The sequence below is a fragment of the Urocampus carinirostris genome, chromosome 8 (assembly GCF_059441175.1).
Source record: "Urocampus carinirostris isolate Australia breed hairy pipefish chromosome 8, RoL_Ucar_1.0, whole genome shotgun sequence".
Taxonomy (NCBI): domain Eukaryota; kingdom Metazoa; phylum Chordata; class Actinopteri; order Syngnathiformes; family Syngnathidae; genus Urocampus; species Urocampus carinirostris.
Window position 1 is genome coordinate 21,846,067 of NC_142356.1, and position 18,180 is coordinate 21,864,246.

Here is an 18,180-nt window from a genome sequence, read left to right on the forward strand (position 1 = left end):
CATTAGGGGAAAACGTGTAAGTTGACAGGTATGTTATCGAAACATGCAACCTATTACTGATTTGTTGCTTTAACAAAATACTCCCAATAATAATGTAACATCAAGCATGAAATGAATAAGTAAAAATGTATTATACCACAATATTATACTAGGCTTTATTTTTTTCACTCAGAGTGAACTTTTAAGTAATTTGAACTTGTTCATACTAAGCAGCTTTAAAGTTAAGGAGCTGTCGTATCAGAAGAGGGGTAAAAACCAGAAATCATGGTCAGGTTAGCTCAAACCACAGCCGTACTTACCAGACATAAACCCATCTTGAAGGACAAGAACTTAGCAGTGAAATCAAAGATCAGACTTATGCAAGCACTGGTTACTTCTATCTTCCCCTACGCTTGCAAGACATGGACTCTCACAGCAAAATTGTAAAAGAAACTCAAGGCCATGGAGATGAGATGCTACCGGAAACCAGGCATCAGCTACATAGCCTGTTTGCCAAACAAAATGGTGCACAATACCAGCAGAGGGCACATTGGACCCTAGTACTGTGTAATGCTGTGCCCTCTGAGATTCGATCTGCAACTTCAGTGGAACTGTTTAAATCTAGGCCTAAAACACACCTATATTTTGTAGCAAATTAATGACCTATTTTTTATGTCTGTGTATTGAAACATCCTTTGCAGCCTGGTCATCCATGGAAAGGGGGATTACCTCATGTGTGGTCCCTTCTCAAGTTTTCTTCATTTTCCTCATGCTGAAGTTTTGATTTTTTTCCTTGCCCTCATGTAGGTTTTAGATCAGGGGATGGTGTATTACTAGTCTGTAGTCTATAACAGTCATTGGTCTGTGCAGACCTTTGATATTTGTGATTAGGGGTTATAGAATAAATATGACTTGACAAAAAAAAATAGAACTATTATTTTTCAGTGCTATAAAAATCTTTCAAATACAATAACCAGAACATCTGAAAAGACATGCAAAAATAAAAATTAAATGGGTACTGTATAACTAAAACAACAATATCATTAGTCTCTACTAAATATTGGAATTAAGGAACACAAAGTGTTAAGCTTTCCTCTTCTGCTCAGCAAACGAGAACACTCGTATTAACCAATCAACCAATAACCCAAAAGTGAGTGAGAAAACACAAAAGAATACAACTTTTTTTCTAATGCAAGCTTGAGACCCTGGCGGTGACCAACTAAACCCTGGCAGCCCACCAGTATTTGTATATAATACGGGAAACACTGACTTTGTCATGATTACTGATGTGACTCAGATGTGCCCGCTCATTTGGCACCAACTGCCGCGGGTTCTGATTGGCTCCCTGTCAGTATTTGAACCCAGTCCTGTCTGTCCCCGGCTGTCAGTCGGTCTGCGAACCTCAGTGTATACTAGGCAAGCCCTTTTCGACCCTGACTCCCACCTGTCCCATTTTTTGCTCCCGTCTGTCCCCGGCTTCGACCCGTTTGTTGATCCTGGCCAAGTCTGCCCTCCCATCCCGGCTTTCGACTTCTTTTTGTCCCCGACTTCTGGCTTACGTCTCGCTTTCGAACCCGACCACGCCTTGCTCTCCCAGTCCCGGCTACCCACCCGTTTTTTTCCGTCCCTGACACCACCATCGCTCACTACGGAAGATCCACTTCCGCGTTCGGAGCACTAGTACGAGAACGACTTGCTTCCCGCGCCCAGCGAACACCAGATCGTGGGCGCAGCCATTTCTCTTTCCTCCAATAAAACTTGTGAGAAACGTAACGCAATTGGGTCCTGTTTCCATTCTGGTCCGGAGAGTACTTATTTTGTAAATAAAGATAATATTTGTTTCCAGTTGAATGTTTAAAATATAGCTTTTCTTGTGGAAAACCCGATTCAGCCCATCCTGACACAGATCCTATCTCTCGTTAAATTAAATTGAGATTGAGACCCCTGAACTAAATACAGTGGTTTCAGTTTTAGTATCAAAATTTGATCATTTATTATAAACAAATCCACTCCCTTTTTTTCTAAAAACATGTACAAAGATGTGGACGTTTTTTTTTTCTTAATATATTTGACAGTAAAGTAGGTGGTAATTATAGTGGCACAAGTGCAGATGCAATGTTATTATTTTGATGAGGCTTGAGCAATTTGCTAAATGTACCTTGGCAGACCTGGTGGATAACTTCAATTATTTTTTAGGGCTAATAATTGGACCATCCACCTTCTTTTCCGAGACTCCAGCATGCACCTTTTATGACTACATCTAATTTAACGGTTTTACTGTCACCATTAACGACCTCTGTTTTCATGCCCCCCTCTCTATGCCCCGCACCTTTTGTTTCTTGGCAAATTAATATGGTGGGTCTTTATGTACGGCATTACTTTGTGCTTTTTATCACCCTTAATGGGATTTTACGAATTTCCTCTTTTGCTTTTAGGAACATAATTATTAAAAGCGTATTCAAAGTTCATTTTTTTCGACAATATGTGTTTTTTTGCGCATCAATATTTTATATCTGCCTTGGCATTTGCTAAATGCCGCAGGTGAAATGAATACATAATATGCAGATACTCCTCCAGATATATTAGGTGTCTTGAAAGTCCCAATCCATTTTTTTAATTTGTTTCAGTTTTTGCTATGATCCTGAGAGAGCCAAGATCTGCTGTAGCCGCTATACTAATCAACATTGCAGCAGCATTGCAAAAATGCCACATTCCAGAATATACATCTTTTTGACTCAGATACTTTTTACTAATCCTGCTCCAACGTAGAGTGCAAATCGTGCCATCCATGCGAATATCCTTCCAACCGGATCCGTTTTGACAAATCTTGCAACGGAAGGTCTGCTACTACCGCCACAACTGATGAAAAAGCTGAGCTTTTAGAGTGGGCATTTTTGTGCAAAGCCAAGGAAAGTCTGTCCGCAGGGTTGCATTGTAACGTCGCATCAACAGAAGTTTGCTTCGGCGGTTATTAGAGCTTTAAGTGGTCAGATTCAGACTTCAGGTCACTGAGTATCTTTCCTTTGAAGTTGTTGGACAACCTCAAGTTGATTGCTTGCAAAATTGAAAATCGGAAAATGTTTATGCCTGAATTTATATAGGAAAAAAACCAACAGGTGAAAACAAGTGTATTCGTTTTGCGACACCAGATTTTAGAACTGGTTGCCAGCCAGTCGCAGGGCTCACAGAGACAGACAATTCGCTCACTTATTCACACCTAGGGACAATTTTGATCAGCCAATTAACCTAACATGCATGTTTTTGGAATGTGGGAGGAAACCAGAGTGCCTGGAAGAAACCCACACAAGAACTGGGAGAACATGCAAACTCCACACAGCAGGTTTGGTCTGACATCAGAACTGTGCCTCACACACGCTAACCACTGCCACCGTGCTGCCTGTCAATTCTAATTATACTAAATTATTTTCAAGGTCTGAATGACTGAGGAAAACTTAAAAAAAAAACTTCAAATTTTTGATGATTTGTCGAATTTGTAAGTGTTCTCTTTCTTTTTCTTCTGATGAAATAATTTTGTATATTTTGATTATTAATATTTATCTTATTTTATCACATGTCTAAGTGTTTTTCCTGGTAAATAACAAATTCATACTCAACACAACTTAAACATTAATCCAAAAACAAAAAAAATAATGTTCTCCTTTAACAATACTTTAAAATTATTTTTCTAGTACAATCAGTATGTTAGTTAGATGGTCAAGTCAAGTCATCTTTATTTGTGACGCCCTTAATAACAAAGAGTCTGAAAGGGCTGCACAGACCACAGATTATTGCAAACCACAGACTATTATTACACCGTCCCCTGATCTAAGACCTACATGAGGGCAAGGAAAAACTCAACCTTGAGAAGGGGCTGCACATGAGGTCGGAGGGGGATGATTTGCATCGGTCACAACTCGATTGTATCATGATACTAAGTTGCAGATTTTATTTATATCACAATTTTAGATAATTGCGATTCTACTAGTACATTATTGCTTTTCGAAATAATTAATGAGGGTGATGTAATTTTCTTTCCTAAAAACAAGCAACTAAAATTGCACACTTCTGAGACAATAAAACATGAATGATGTTCACTCAATGCAGTTTGTGCCCGGCAGTCAGAAAGGGGACATTTATTTCAACTAAGACAATAAGAACATAACATGTACACTGTTCAACACTTTTACAGCCACAAAATGTCACGAACTGAAATGTCAAGGTAACACAAATGTGGTCCTTTAATGATCCTTTTTACAGTTAACACTGTAAGATGATAAAATTAAAATACAGCAAAGAAAAAAAACAGCACAAGTGTAAGCCATCATATTAAAATCGAGATCCTCCAAATTCAACATTTTTTTTAAACCCACGCACTGCAGGTAAACGTTGATGGCCAAAGTCATGCTTTCAGGCTGCTTCTGTTAATTGAGCTCGTGCTTAAGACTATCAATGTTCTTGTGCATAAACAAGAGCTGCCGTGAGGGTGCTCCGCTGAGCTGTAACAATGTCCCCAGCAGTGGAGAACACACGTTCATCAGACACACTTGTTCCTGGCACACATAACTATTGCTTTGCCAGCTTTGCCAGGAGAGGATACTCAATACGATGATATTTCCTCCTGTCTAATGGGTTCTCAGATAGTGAGAGAGAAGCAGGCGTATTTTAAGCTAACCCCCTCTTCCAACTGATGTTGCCAAAGCCAGGTGTCTCTCACAAACGCTGTACTTATATGTCTTTCTTTCTCTCTGTCTCTCTTCCTCCCATTTTCTCTCACAATCTCTCTCTTTCACTCTTTTTCTCTTTCGTTGTTCCTCTTTGTCTCTTTCTCTGTCTGTGTTTTTTTACATTATTTTGCTCGCTCTTCCTGCTTTCCTTTTCTCTCTCTTTTCTAATTGTTTTCTCTTATGCTTTCCCCTTCCCTCTTTTTTTCTTTCCTTCTCTTTTCTCTCCTCTTTCTCTTTCTATTTCTCTTTGGATTTCTTTCTTTGTCTCTTTCTTTCCCCCTGTCTCACTATTTCTCTTTTTATCTCTTTTGTTTCTCACGTTCTCTTTCTCTCTTTCTCTGTCCCACCCTCTCTCTTTTCTCTCCCTCTCTTACTCTTATCTATTTCTCTCTCATTTTCTTTCTCTTGAATCTAGTTCGCCCCCGAGATAATGTTTATTCTATCTTATGGCCCCCGAGTTAAAATAAGTTTGGCAGCCCTGTCCTAGAGTGTCTGCAACAAAGTTTGCAGACAGTTTTGGTTTCGCTTCCCGGGAACTGTATTAAAACCAAAATGTGTCCATACTTTTGATTTAACATTAGTTCTCGTTCCTCGCTTTTCCCCTCCATTTTTCACTTCCATTTTTCACTTCCATTTGCATTCCTGTAGTTTTACATTCTGGATATGACGTCAGAAAAAATGTTTCTGGGAATAAACGTCGATTATAAAAATCGTCAAAAACAATACGATATATACATGAATCTGTTTTTGTCCCACGCCTATTAGATGACATATTGTATTTTCTATTATTTTATAAATTATTTAGCATTTTTAAGAATGATTTTTAGTGAAAGTATACATAAAAAACGCAAATGTATCTGTCAGTGTAACAATGACATTTTACTTGGTTTTCTGGTAGATAAATTTGGTCATTTTCAGTTAAAGAAAAAAAATAAAATAAAAAATACATATATATATATATATATATATATATATATATATATATATATATAAATATGTGTGTGTGTGTGTGTGTTTTTATTATTATTTTTACAATAAGAATACAATTTAGAATAAAGAATATAAAGAATCAATATTTTAAAATGAGTATACCGTACGTACTCATCTGCCATTGTAAGATACGATAATTTTACATGGAGCGGTATTTACTTTACTACCTTTTCCTTAGATTTTATACATAGGCTTTTAATAGGAATCAATTATGTAATAGGAAATATTACTTACTATAATATATTAACCTCAATGCTCTTGGGTTACACTGCTGAACAAAGACCCAGAAAAAAATGAGTTCACCCACTCCAGATGGTTTGCAAAGAAAAAACCAACAGTGACAATTCATTTTTGAATCCCCTTCAACATTATTCTCATTTAAAACGTGTGAATTCAAAGGTGGAAAGTGCTTCATTACGTTGAAAGAAAATGCAAACGTGCCTTGCTGTGCTCTCCAGGAATTCCCAATCATGTAATTTGCAAAACATTGATTTATTCCTTGAAACGTATGTTTCTGTTTGTGTCCATCAGAAGTGGCGCCCTACCTGCGAGGGATTGGCCTGGGGCGACAAGTTGTGCTGGAGGGAAACAGGCTGGTGCTGACTTGCTTGGCTGGAGGCAGTTGGCCGCTGCAGTATCGTTGGACTTTAAACAGCAGCAACATCACCGATTGGACGCAACAGTACAGGTCAGTGAGAGCCAACTGGCTGTTTTGGTCTAGTTGGCCACCGTTGTAAATATCGACACCCAGGCCTCTTTGAAACAGTATCTTTGGGAGAAGACATCAACCATAAAACATGCATTTACCAGATTTTTGCACTATAAGGCACAACAGATTATAAGACGCACCTTCACAAATAGTGATTTGTCATTTAGAAAACTATTTTTTAAAGGTGCACCGGACTATAAGACACATACAATTCAAATTACAGTAAGGGCCAGGGTTACAATAATAATATATGAGGACGATTTTTGTGTGTCGATAGATTATTCAAAATTAGCAACCTCTGTTCCAGGTTAAGAAGAGTCGCTGCTGGGCCTCCCACACCACACAGCACAAAAACAAATTCTTGAAATGAGAGGGAAAAAACAAAGATCCACCCGGTCAAACATTTTTGCTCTTTAACTTAGAACACGTTTCTGCCAGTGGGATAATAATTTAATTTTTGCGGATTGTTATGTAGCCTATGTCTGCTGTATTTGAGTGGTTCTCAAACCGTGGGGTAGGACTCCCTTTCCAAAGAATCAAGTGCAATTGCACCTCCACAACACTTGCAGTGGCACGCTCATTGGCAGTGTTTCGTTTACATTTAACCTCCATGCTGTGCATAGAGCACAGGGTATAAGCATTGAGCATGAAGTGTAGATACGAAGTGGAGCAGATCCTCAACTGACCCCATGTAGGAAATTAATCAACCCGCATGAGGAGTTTTTTGGTGGAACACAAGAGGATCTCTTCTTCCTGGGAGTTGCGATAAGTCTAAAACAATGGTTCCCAAACGTTTGCAGGCTGGCGCCCCCTTGGCTCCCCAGTGTATTACTAGCGCAAACCAACAGTCCACTTGTAGATGCTCCTTCTTCGTCTTTATCTTTTACTTGTAATCCCTTTTCTCATGCAGTGATAATTTTTAAGGTGCTGGTACAAAGGACTTGTGTTTCCTCTGGACCTAGCGACTACGCGAAAGCAAATTCTGCAATGGGAGTTTTCTTCTGTTTCACGTCCGCTTCGTCAAAACCAAAATGGGTCCAAACAAGTTATGTACCGCCCTTTTTCGGTGCAAGCTTCGTTTCCTTCTCGTTTGTTGACTCTGTTGAGTACGCCATGACACTCAATTAGCTCACACGGTGGGTGTGGCATAGCGTGGTGCTTGCAAACTTTGAGTTACGTTTATTGGCTTGTGCTATTATTAAAACTTGCCTCTGATTAGTCGGCGCTTTCAAAACTGGAACAGTAACAATTGTGGTTGGCCAAAGCTCCCATCACTCACTACAAAACCTTGAAAAAAAACGCAGTGCTTTGCGGTTTTCACAACTGCACTACGCTCAAACTTCGACTTCGACATCGGAATGTCGCCTTCTTCTTCCTCACCGCCCCCCCAGATGTGTCCACCACCCAGCCCGGGGGGCCACTCGTTTAATGTCTTATCTTGGAGAGGAAGTAACATATTAATGGACGAAAATGTATGTCATTTCATCGTTTTACTATATGCAGGGATCAGAATTTTCCGCGGATCCGCGGATTTCGGCTGTTTTTGAACCCCAAAGGTCATTCCCGTAAATCGTCTAAATTCGATGAGAAAATATTTTGGAGGGGTGAGGTATGATACGTGACTGTTTCATCACCCCAAGTTAGCAGTTAGAGATCGCGAGAAAAATCGGCAAAAAGAAGCGCAGCGCATTAGATCTATAACACACAACAAATAGATCGACTCCTACCATTGGTCGATTCGACCATTGGTTCGCTGATAACCAATCAGCGGAGCTTTTGTTCAGAGCATTGGCTTTCTCAAACATGGCGCTCCTTCCGGTCTTTTCAAACGGTGAAATGAGTGTTTGAAAAAGTAAATATGAAAATACTAAGAAAAGAAGACAAGGCTTTTGTCTCCGAGATAGATAAAGGAATCAAGAATAAATTTAAGTGGTCATGGCTGGAGAAGACTGTCACAGACTGACATGTATTTTCTTTAAGCATGTTCAGTTTGTGCATTCTATTTTCAAATTAATGATGAATGGTTATTAATGTATATATTTTCATATATATTGTTGATTAGTAGCTAAATACAAGGTCCATCTTCATCATCAAAACACAACAATGGTGATGGTTGTAACATTGTAATCCCCCAATTGTTTTAAACATCTCAAAACTGAAAAAAATACATGGTTTCTGTTTTGTTGGATTTAATTCATTCTAGTGCAATTTTCACATGGCAAATAAGATAAATGCTGTGGCTTCAGGGGGGCTTCGCCCCACTGAGCCCCCCACCGGGCTCCGCCCTGGACCTGGCCGGGGCCTGCGGCCCCTGGACCATGGCTATTTCAGCTGAAAATGAAAATATCCATTCTGATCCCTGTATATGTAGCTGTTTACGTAATTACGACATCCAACCAAAGCTTCGCAGGTCTTTCTATCAAAGCCCCCGAGAATCAATTTAAGTTCCAGGGTCAAACGAATGGTTCCGAATTTAATATGATAAAACCAAAATAACCATTTCAGAATGTTTTTTTTCTCCAATTCCAATGTTTTGTTTGTCAAAAGCCAAACTGTCCTTGTGGGCAGAACGGCTGATGTCAAAAAATCCATAAATCATTTGTTGTCATCGTTTAAAATAGTGTCAAACTTGGGAAGGCCCATCCAATCGGGTAAGACAGCAGGTGTTATGCGATAGCTTGGACCTCTCTCAAAATTATGGCATCTGTAGTTTGATGAGTTCAGCGCCGTGGCAGATTGGCAGGGCACTGTGTGTGTCATTTTTGCACCACTGTCAAAATTTAGGACCAGTCTGATGAGAAGACAAACAAAAGAGAACACAATGCTACATTATTTAAGTATATTTTATCTCCAGTCTTTATTGGTGAATTCAAACTGTTTTTTTTTTAATTTCTTGACATACTCTGTTTGGTCATCTTAAAACATGGCTGATTAGCTTTATTATTGTGGTATTTACTGTTTTTTACTGACTAAAAAGCTCACCTAAAACCTACTATTTGCCAGAAATTTGAAGGTGCGTTTAACATACAGTTTTGCAGAATATGGTGGATATGATTGGGAATGCATATCCACCAGTATCTAAATGTGTACAATACTACACAAAGTATCACAGTACTTTATACTACTGTATCTACTGTATCTACTACTGTTATATTGAGATTAATATAAGCACTGATCAATTGATAATCATCGTCAGGTAAATTACAATGCATCGCTTGCAACAGAATTTAACTCCAGTCATAAGTGACGATGACAACACTTTAACCACTAAATGTAATATGAGAAGTCTTTAGTTTATAAAATGGTCGCACTATTTTTATTCATGGTGCTGGAAACACTGGTTTGCATAGTGCATTTTGTTGTGAATCTTGGTTAAACAGTTTACTTCTTCAGCTGTGCGTCGATAATGTTGTGAAAGACAGAAACATGAAACACAAAGTCTCTCAACAAAATACTATACAACCTCTTACAAAAGTATATATACTAAATGCAAAGTTATTGATGCACAGATGAAGAAATGGAGAGACTGTTTAACCTATCTGAATGCAGAACAAAATGCAATATACAAATCAGAGTGTCTGTAACCGTGAGTAAAAGTAGCATGATAATAACATAAGCTCTAATGCCTTTTCATATGTCAACTGTACCGCTAGTGTGGTCTAGTGCTAAAGTGACGACACCCCTATGAACTGACCGATAACGGATAATGGATAATGAATAACGAAGATAGAACAATAACCCTTAAAAACCCCTGAACTACATACTCCGAATACGATTTCTGCGGCTTACTGTGTTTTGCGATTGATAACCAGCAACACTTGTTAAATACACTCTTGTATGTCATAAGTATAAAAAGAGCCCAACTGTCATTCACGATAAAACACAGTAGCCGTGTTACTTGGATCCCCACCTGTCTAGTAATTACATTGTGGATTTGGGCTTTTTCTTCTTCTTCTTTTCATTATTGTCATTCTTACATATAGTCAGGCATTAACCTGTAAACTGGTTTGGATTTTAGATGTTTAAAAATTCAAACACAAATAATATTTATACATCTATTATAAGTTAGGGTCTCTCAAAACATTTTTTACAACTGACTCCCAACACCAAGTAAGAGTTGTGTCTTAAATTAAGAAGAAATCTCAACGTGGAAGCAATCAAGCCTAAATGAGAATGATATATGAGAATCGATTAAAGCAAACACAAATTTAAGGATACAGTATAAATCAAATCAAAACAATCCTTATGCATTCATGTTGATTATTAATGAGAAAAGTAACTAATTAATTGCTCATTGAATATTTGTTTATGAATTGGTTAATCTGTTGCGCCTCTACTACAAAGACACAAACTGCATTTTTAGTGTCTTTCCAGATAACATAACTCCAGTGTGGTTACGTTTTAATCATTGCTGCATAATTAATCATCAAGATCGTCAAGATTTGTCTTGATCCAATTGCTGAAAATAAGTTTATTTTGCACAAACCCATGTTTACCATCTTCCACACAGATATTGTTGATTGCTACATACATTAAGCTACACTTATTTATGTATGCTGACATTTATTGTAAGGGATAGAGCCAGGAGCTGCTTGTGCCAGTTAACTCATTCAATTACTATCATGTATAAATACATTTTCAGAAGCATTTTCCCTGAGTGTCAAAACGTAAAAATATGTGTTTTTGTTTGTTTAAAAAAAAAAAGGAAAAAAGTTTTAGCAACGGTTTTGCATATACCATTAGTATCAAGCCTCTGGGAATTATTTCACCATGACACATAACCATAAGATGGCAGGAGTGGCTTCTTTGTCCACTTACAGAGGGGACCCTCAATTCCTAGTGTTGCTTCCTGTATCCCTCAATTGAAGTGTGTAGGTGGCCCCATATGGCAAGTGGGTAGTGAAGTTGTGTTTAAGAAAAGCAAATAAATGGATAAGTAAAGACATAGTTTTTTTTTCTTATAAAAAATTTGCCTTAGTCCCTTAGTCATCCTTGGGACAGAGACGGATGGCATTTCCGTAGGAAGGCGATCGCCATGGTGACCAAAATGTTGTGATCATGTCACCGCAAACATCGGGCCGTGAATAGTTCCTTCCAAAGTTCACTCATCGTCCATGTTCAAGTTCAGCGTTCTTGCAATAAAATGTTAGTGCCCCTGCGTTTATAGAAAGTTTTGTACATTGGAGGGATCAGAAATGCAAGAAAATTTCCCTTCAAATGCATACCTTCACAAAAGCGGTTTTGTATTTTCAAGAAACTTAGCAATGTTCATCTGGAGTTTACTCAGCAATGATAAAAGCTAGAAACACATATTTTTTTCTAATGAAAGATGACGGTTGAAGCTTTCTTTTACTATGTCCTATGGCTATATCGCCACACAACTAAAGTTTCTGTAGGCCCTAAAAAATGAGTCCAAATGGCAAATATTGTCCGGCACCGGCTCTTCCCTTTTGAGAGAAGCGTCTGACATTGAATGAGTCAGGAAACTTTCCATTAATTGACAAAAACAGCTTCAACAAACTTTTCTCACCAGCTATCTCTATTTCTTAAATTGAGCCCACACAGTAACAGAAGCAGTCAGGTGGATTCTGAGCCACCACTGCCTGTATAAGCCGATTGAACTTGTCCTAAATCATCCAGGGAATTGAGCCCTGCTAGTGAGGCAGCGACCATGTCACCAATATTATTGTATTGATTGGCAACTGTCACCATTCAACTTTGAGTTTAGTGAGATATATACCAGCAAATCGACGGCTGCTTAAGAACTACAGTGACAAGCGATGAATAGAAATCGAATTGATGACACCTTTGTGTTATAGTATGTACATGTTATCACTGATTAAACTGAGTTATGCAAGCCTTTTAAAGAGTATTTGAGCATACAAACAATGCATATACAGCATCCTAGAGTTTGTGTGTACGCCTGTTGTGCTCACTATTTGGCATCATACACTGACAGCCTGGGTGTTAAGTACTTGGCCGGCCTATTATTCGTAATGAGCCCCAAGCGATGTCCAGTTTTGTGTGTGCGTTGGTGTGCGTATTTGTCCAGCATGGCAGCAACCTAGATCTTACGCCAAGATCGCCATTAGGGAATCCCTGTCCAATTTAAAACCCATTAATGCCCTCGCAGGAACGAGCAAAAAACAGAACACAAACAGTCAAATAAATATGCTGGTGATAAGCCGGTGTAATGTTGCCCCAAAAATATGGACACTATTTTGACAATGGAAACAAACAGCCAGACCTTAACCAAATTCTGTACATTTCGCTCTGTATGGTGCACCAGATTATAAGGCATACCTCAACAAATAGTTTTTTGTGATTTTTTTTTATACATTAGGCACACTGGAATACAAGGTGTTGCGTCGAATTGGGACTATAGGGTGCACCTGATTATAAGGCTCACCCTGTACCTTTTTACAAAACATTTTGTACATACATAAGCCGCATCTGACTATGTGCTCATATTGAAACACAAGATATTTACAAAGAAAATACAGTACTGTACACAGAGTTTTAATACTATATGGTACCTCAAACCCTCAACGATCTGAAGGCCCGCCAGTGGCCTTCCAGCACCTATTTGGTAAACAAATAGGTGTCAGTCTCTTAAATATGTCATGCCTCATTATTGGAAAGCTTAAAGTCTTAGGATTGTATGATATGCGGACCATTTTAATATATACTCATCAGAGAAACACCATGATAAGTCTGAAAAAAGAAACCCTAAAACTATAAAGCCGGCATAACTCACCATTACGTCCCTTGCCTGTCTTGAACTTCTTCGAATGTCCTCAAATGTAGCTTTGTTACATCAAGGACAAACCATAGAATCGAACTGCCTAAAAAATGTACTTCAAAACACACGATAAAAAGGAATCCACCTTTAACATTACGGCTTCATTGGACGTTGCTTCTTTAAATCCGTTTGTTTTACCACTTATTTTTGGTTCACATAAGCAGACTCGTAAAAATATGGTAGTTAGCCTTTCCCTTTTGATTGACACCTTTTCTAGATAAGGGTTCATGCTAGTTTTATTCATGCACAAAGCACGGAGTCACATTAAACATGCGTGAACGTGTCTCACTATTAACTTTACTGCTTGGGCGCCCCCAGTGGCCGTTACAAGAAATGCATAAATTAGCGGTATCATTGCATAAGCCGCAGGGTTGAAAGCTTGGGGAAAAAAAGTAGCGACTCATCGTCTGAATTATATGGTACGTATTAATGCAATGCTGCAATATGTACCGCTAATTGCATCGCAAAACATTGTTTGCAAAGGGAATCTAACACGAGTAGAGGAGGTGAGAGCACGAACACATTACTACAGTGGAACCTCGGTTCTCGACCATAATCCGTTCCAGAACCCTGTTCGAAAACCGATTTCCGTACGAAAGATTACGCTAACATGAACGTGTAAAAATAAAAAAAAAAGGATAATGAATAGGATTTCTTACGTTGGTGGTGGACGGTGGGGAGAGAAAAATCATCAAAAGTTTTTCAACCTCTTCCAAAACTTGCGGCAGTTGCTTGCATATAGCGCTAACTCCCTTAGCCGCATCACTCGATTTCACAGCCTCCTTATTCTTTACTATCGTGCTGATAGTAGCTTTAGCCATGCTGTATTCACGAGCAAGATCGGAAATTCGTACACCTCTTTCATATTTAGCTATTATGTCTTTCTTAAAGCCAATAGTTGGACGAACAACTTTTTTTTTTTTTCACCTGTCCTGCTTGCACCGACCTTCTTCGTAGGCATAATTAGGGGCTAAAACACCCGTACGCCGCTCAGCATCGCACCCTAGCGTACCGGCGGTCGAACTCCGATTTTTTGACCGAAGAGCGAAGCAAGAATTTCTCGAAATTTTTGGTCCAACACCGATTTGTCCGAACTGAGAGGCGTTTGAAAACCGAGGTTCCACTGTACTTGACCACCAGTGGCACATATATCAGGACATTAAAGCTTATCATCACACTGTTTTTACGATTCAACTAAACCGATTTTCCCCAATGCTTTCTAATAGCATAAACAGTCACTCAATTTCTTCTCCTGTGTGTCAACAACACAACCCGGTTTGATAGGTATGCATACTTAAAAGGGCTTTTATAGTATTTAGTTTAAAGACTCCATTCCTAAACATTCATTGAGAAAAAAGTGAAGCGACTGTTTAAACTATCAAAATACACTATGCAAATCATTCTCACCGCGACTACTAGGGTCCAATAGCCGTTGCATATAATGTTTTAATTTAGGTCAATAATTATTATTGATTTGATCAATCATTTCTCTAATATAGTATTAATGTAAAACCTTTAAATACTGTATTAATTTTGAATTTTGTTCTCTATATTGTGCGGTACACATGACACACTGTTTTCAGGCACACTTTTAAATCTCTAGCCAAATCGTGGTTTTCAGTGTGCCCTATACTCGGTAAAATATGGTATAATGAGTTCTCTGTTAAGTGGAAACATGCTCAGGTTTACTATTTCCTGTGTTTTTTTTATACCACGTGTAGGTTGTTTGTGCCGTCACTGCAGAGGACAGACACTGGTCTGTATCAATGCACAGTGAGGAACAGGATGGGTGCCATCATACACAGGAGGACGGAGGTGCAAGTGGCCTGTAAGTACTAAATACTCAAAGAAATGGGCCAAAAACATCAAAATGGTGTAACATGAAGTATTTGTATGTTGTATCTAGTTATGGGCAGGTTCTCAGGCCAAGAGCAGAGGATGACGGCCAGCCAAGGCCAGGCTGCTATCCTCAGCCCGCCTCCCTTGGCGTCCTTCCCTAAACCTTTGGTCACTTGGTACAAAGATGGACGCAAGATTATTCCCAACAATCGTATGTAAGTAAAACATTCCCACTAATTCTAACCCAAGAAAATTCTTAAATGAAGCGTCACTGCCCCTTTTGTGCTGCGCCCAACAGGACAGGTGCATGTTACACCTAACAAGGGCATTATGAAATGTGTATTAGTGCAGGGAGTACATATTAAGGATTAAGATTTATTATGGGACATGATACATAAGAAAATATTTTTCAGCTGTATGTGCACAGAAAAACTTAATGCAACTGGAAATGTAACTTACATATTACTGTCACTTTTACCCATATGAGAAGAGATTTGTCTCAAAAACAAATATATTCACAGTTTATTCAATATCTCAGTCTTGGCAGATTCAGCAGGGAAATGTCCAAGAATAAGTCTGTCTATTGCTAACTCTGTATTTTTCTGTAACATATTAGGAACAAATATACCCGATTATAAGTCACCTGCTGCCACCATAAAATGTCCAATCAGCCGGCAATACTTGTTAGAAAGTTTTTAAGTGCAACAATTTTTGTCAAACTTGTGCATAAATGTTTATGCCTTTTAAATTCATGTCGACTGCTGCGCAAGTTGATTAAGATTGACAGCTGCGGACAAAGTCCGCAAAGGAGTGCCTTCATGGCAGCACAAGTTTTTATATTTTACTGCTTTTTAATTTTTTAGATATAATAAATGTACAAAAATGTATTCATTTTCATGCTTTTTTACGTACGCGCCCTGAAATCCAGTGCAGCTTGTACAGAAAATCAAAGTTATAGTCCTTTGGTTAAATTTGCACGTGCGGCTTTTAATCAGGTGTGCTCTGGTTGTACGGAATTTAGAGTATGCCTGGTAGCCCTTCTACTCACCGTGCAGCTCCAGCACTATTGTCCGCAAAAATGGAGCTTGCATCCGCAACGTAAACCGTTATTGCTAGATGCTAGTAAAAGATAGATGTAAGTAAATCAACATTGATATTATTATTATTATTATCATTATTATAGTAATGTGATAATAGTTATTATAATCATTATGACCGTCATTAATTATTATTATTGTCATTATTGGTGACTGAATAATATTAGGTGATTGCTAGCATTATAGTTAATAGATGGGTAAAACAAAATCAATCTGGTATTTTAAAAACAGTGATGGAAGTGGTCATGGTGATGATGATGATAATGTAGAGACTGTGTATCCACAGAGCCAATGTAAATATGTATATTCGAGAGGTGTTTGTTGTTAGTAAATACACAGAAGAGCTAACTGTGGGACCCAATTATTAATGAAGTCAAAGGGTTAGGATTTGATAAGCATATGCTTCTTGCGACTCCATTTCGAACATGTAAGGTAACATCGCATGTGTTTTTTTTCCTATTTGTTGTTTTGTTTTTGTTTTGTCATGTTCGAAATAAAAGTCATTCATTCATTCATTCATTCATTCATTCATTCATTCATCCATTCATTCATGTTATTGTCTGCAATGTTAAATGCTAAATATAAATATGCGCTACATACTGGCCAGGGACTTAAAAAAAAAAGGCACATCACCCTTATCGAGCTGTATTTATTAAAGCCTCAGTAATTTAAAACAAGTGTAAATAAAACCATATGTAAGCTACTAAAGATGGTATAGATGGATGAGAATGCTTACTGGTTTGAAAATAAATGTGTCAAGAACCGGAACAGGATCAAGACCCAAATGTGTGACGTTTTTCACACAAGCCTTTTATTTTACGGGAAATGGGGAGTCATTCACGTTAGGCAGCAGTATGGCGTGGAATGATAGGAAGCCAGAGGCCGACGAGACAGTTTGGGTCGATAACGGACAGGACAGACAGGATTGATATCAAAACAGGATATTGAAATTAAACAGGACAAACTAGACGGGAACGAAACTGGAAACTGCTATTAAACAGGACAAAATAAACGGGAACAATACCGGACAGGAAATACCAACAGGATACTGGACTGAGTCAAAACCCACGTCTTGCGGGGCAGAGGTTCCTTGACGGACTGACCAAGGAAGAGTGAGAGCACTGAGCATAAATAGACGGAAAGCTAATCTGTCAACGAGCCGCAGATGGCGCCACATGGGTGGGGCCAATTGGGCGCCATGGCAACCATGACAAAATCATTTAAAACACAAAGCCATCGACGGTGATGGATATTTCTGTTGTGCATAATCAATCATTATTGCTTGTGACACACAAGATAATACAGACTTCCAGAACACCCACAAATGTGAAATGTGTACTAGATGTTTATGTGGAGCTGATTTAAGGAGATAAGTTACTCAAATATTATGGGACGGACAAAATAAGGTCCAAATCGGATGAACACCATGCTGCATGAAAGCCGTGTCTACACAGTCTTTGTCCATCACAAACATTTCGGTTCCACGATCATAATCATACCACTATAAAATAAGAAGTTTCCCAGCATTTTCAACAATGCCATACATTGTTCTGTTTCACATCACTGTTTTCCCCACACAATGAAACCCAGGCAGATTTTGATCTCGGCCAGTATCAAATTGAATAAAACTGTGTAGTCGGAACATGAACGACGTGAAGATACGTTGCTCGCCGGTATAACTAACCATTAAGAGCACTAACTGCTCCCGGGCGTGCCATGGAATCAGATTGTCTGAGGCCTCTCTGTGCACGTAAACGGTCAGTCTGCTGCTTTTTTTACTCCTTTAATGGCGTTCCCCCAATGCTCGACGGGGTCCTTACCAAATAAACTCGTTTTTATCGCGAATCATTTCAACCAATAGCTTACGAGGGAAGACATTTTTACGTTAGGTTATCAAAAAACAATTACTTTTTCAATTATATTATTAACTGTTATGTTATACTCTTTCCGTGCATCATCCAACGAGTTTGAGGTTTTATTTCGTTTTGCGTGCTTCAACGAAAAGATTTGTCAAGACATTACATTTAAATGTTGTATGGA

The 18,180-nt window shown here is 38.6% G+C and overlaps 1 protein-coding gene across 2 annotated transcripts in view; it reads left to right on the forward strand.

Annotated features, from left to right (window-relative positions):
- The window catches only part of sdk1b (sidekick cell adhesion molecule 1b), a 421,825-nt gene that overhangs the window by 124,395 nt on the left and 279,250 nt on the right, over window positions 1-18,180 (forward strand). For both annotated transcript variants that reach the window (XM_088341980.1, XM_088341981.1), the window contains exons 2-4: window positions 6,225-6,381; window positions 14,926-15,032; window positions 15,111-15,258. In XM_088341980.1, coding sequence (XP_088198106.1) covers window positions 6,225-6,381; window positions 14,926-15,032; window positions 15,111-15,258 — 412 coding nt within the window. The remainder of the gene's footprint in view (window positions 1-6,224; window positions 6,382-14,925; window positions 15,033-15,110; window positions 15,259-18,180) is intronic.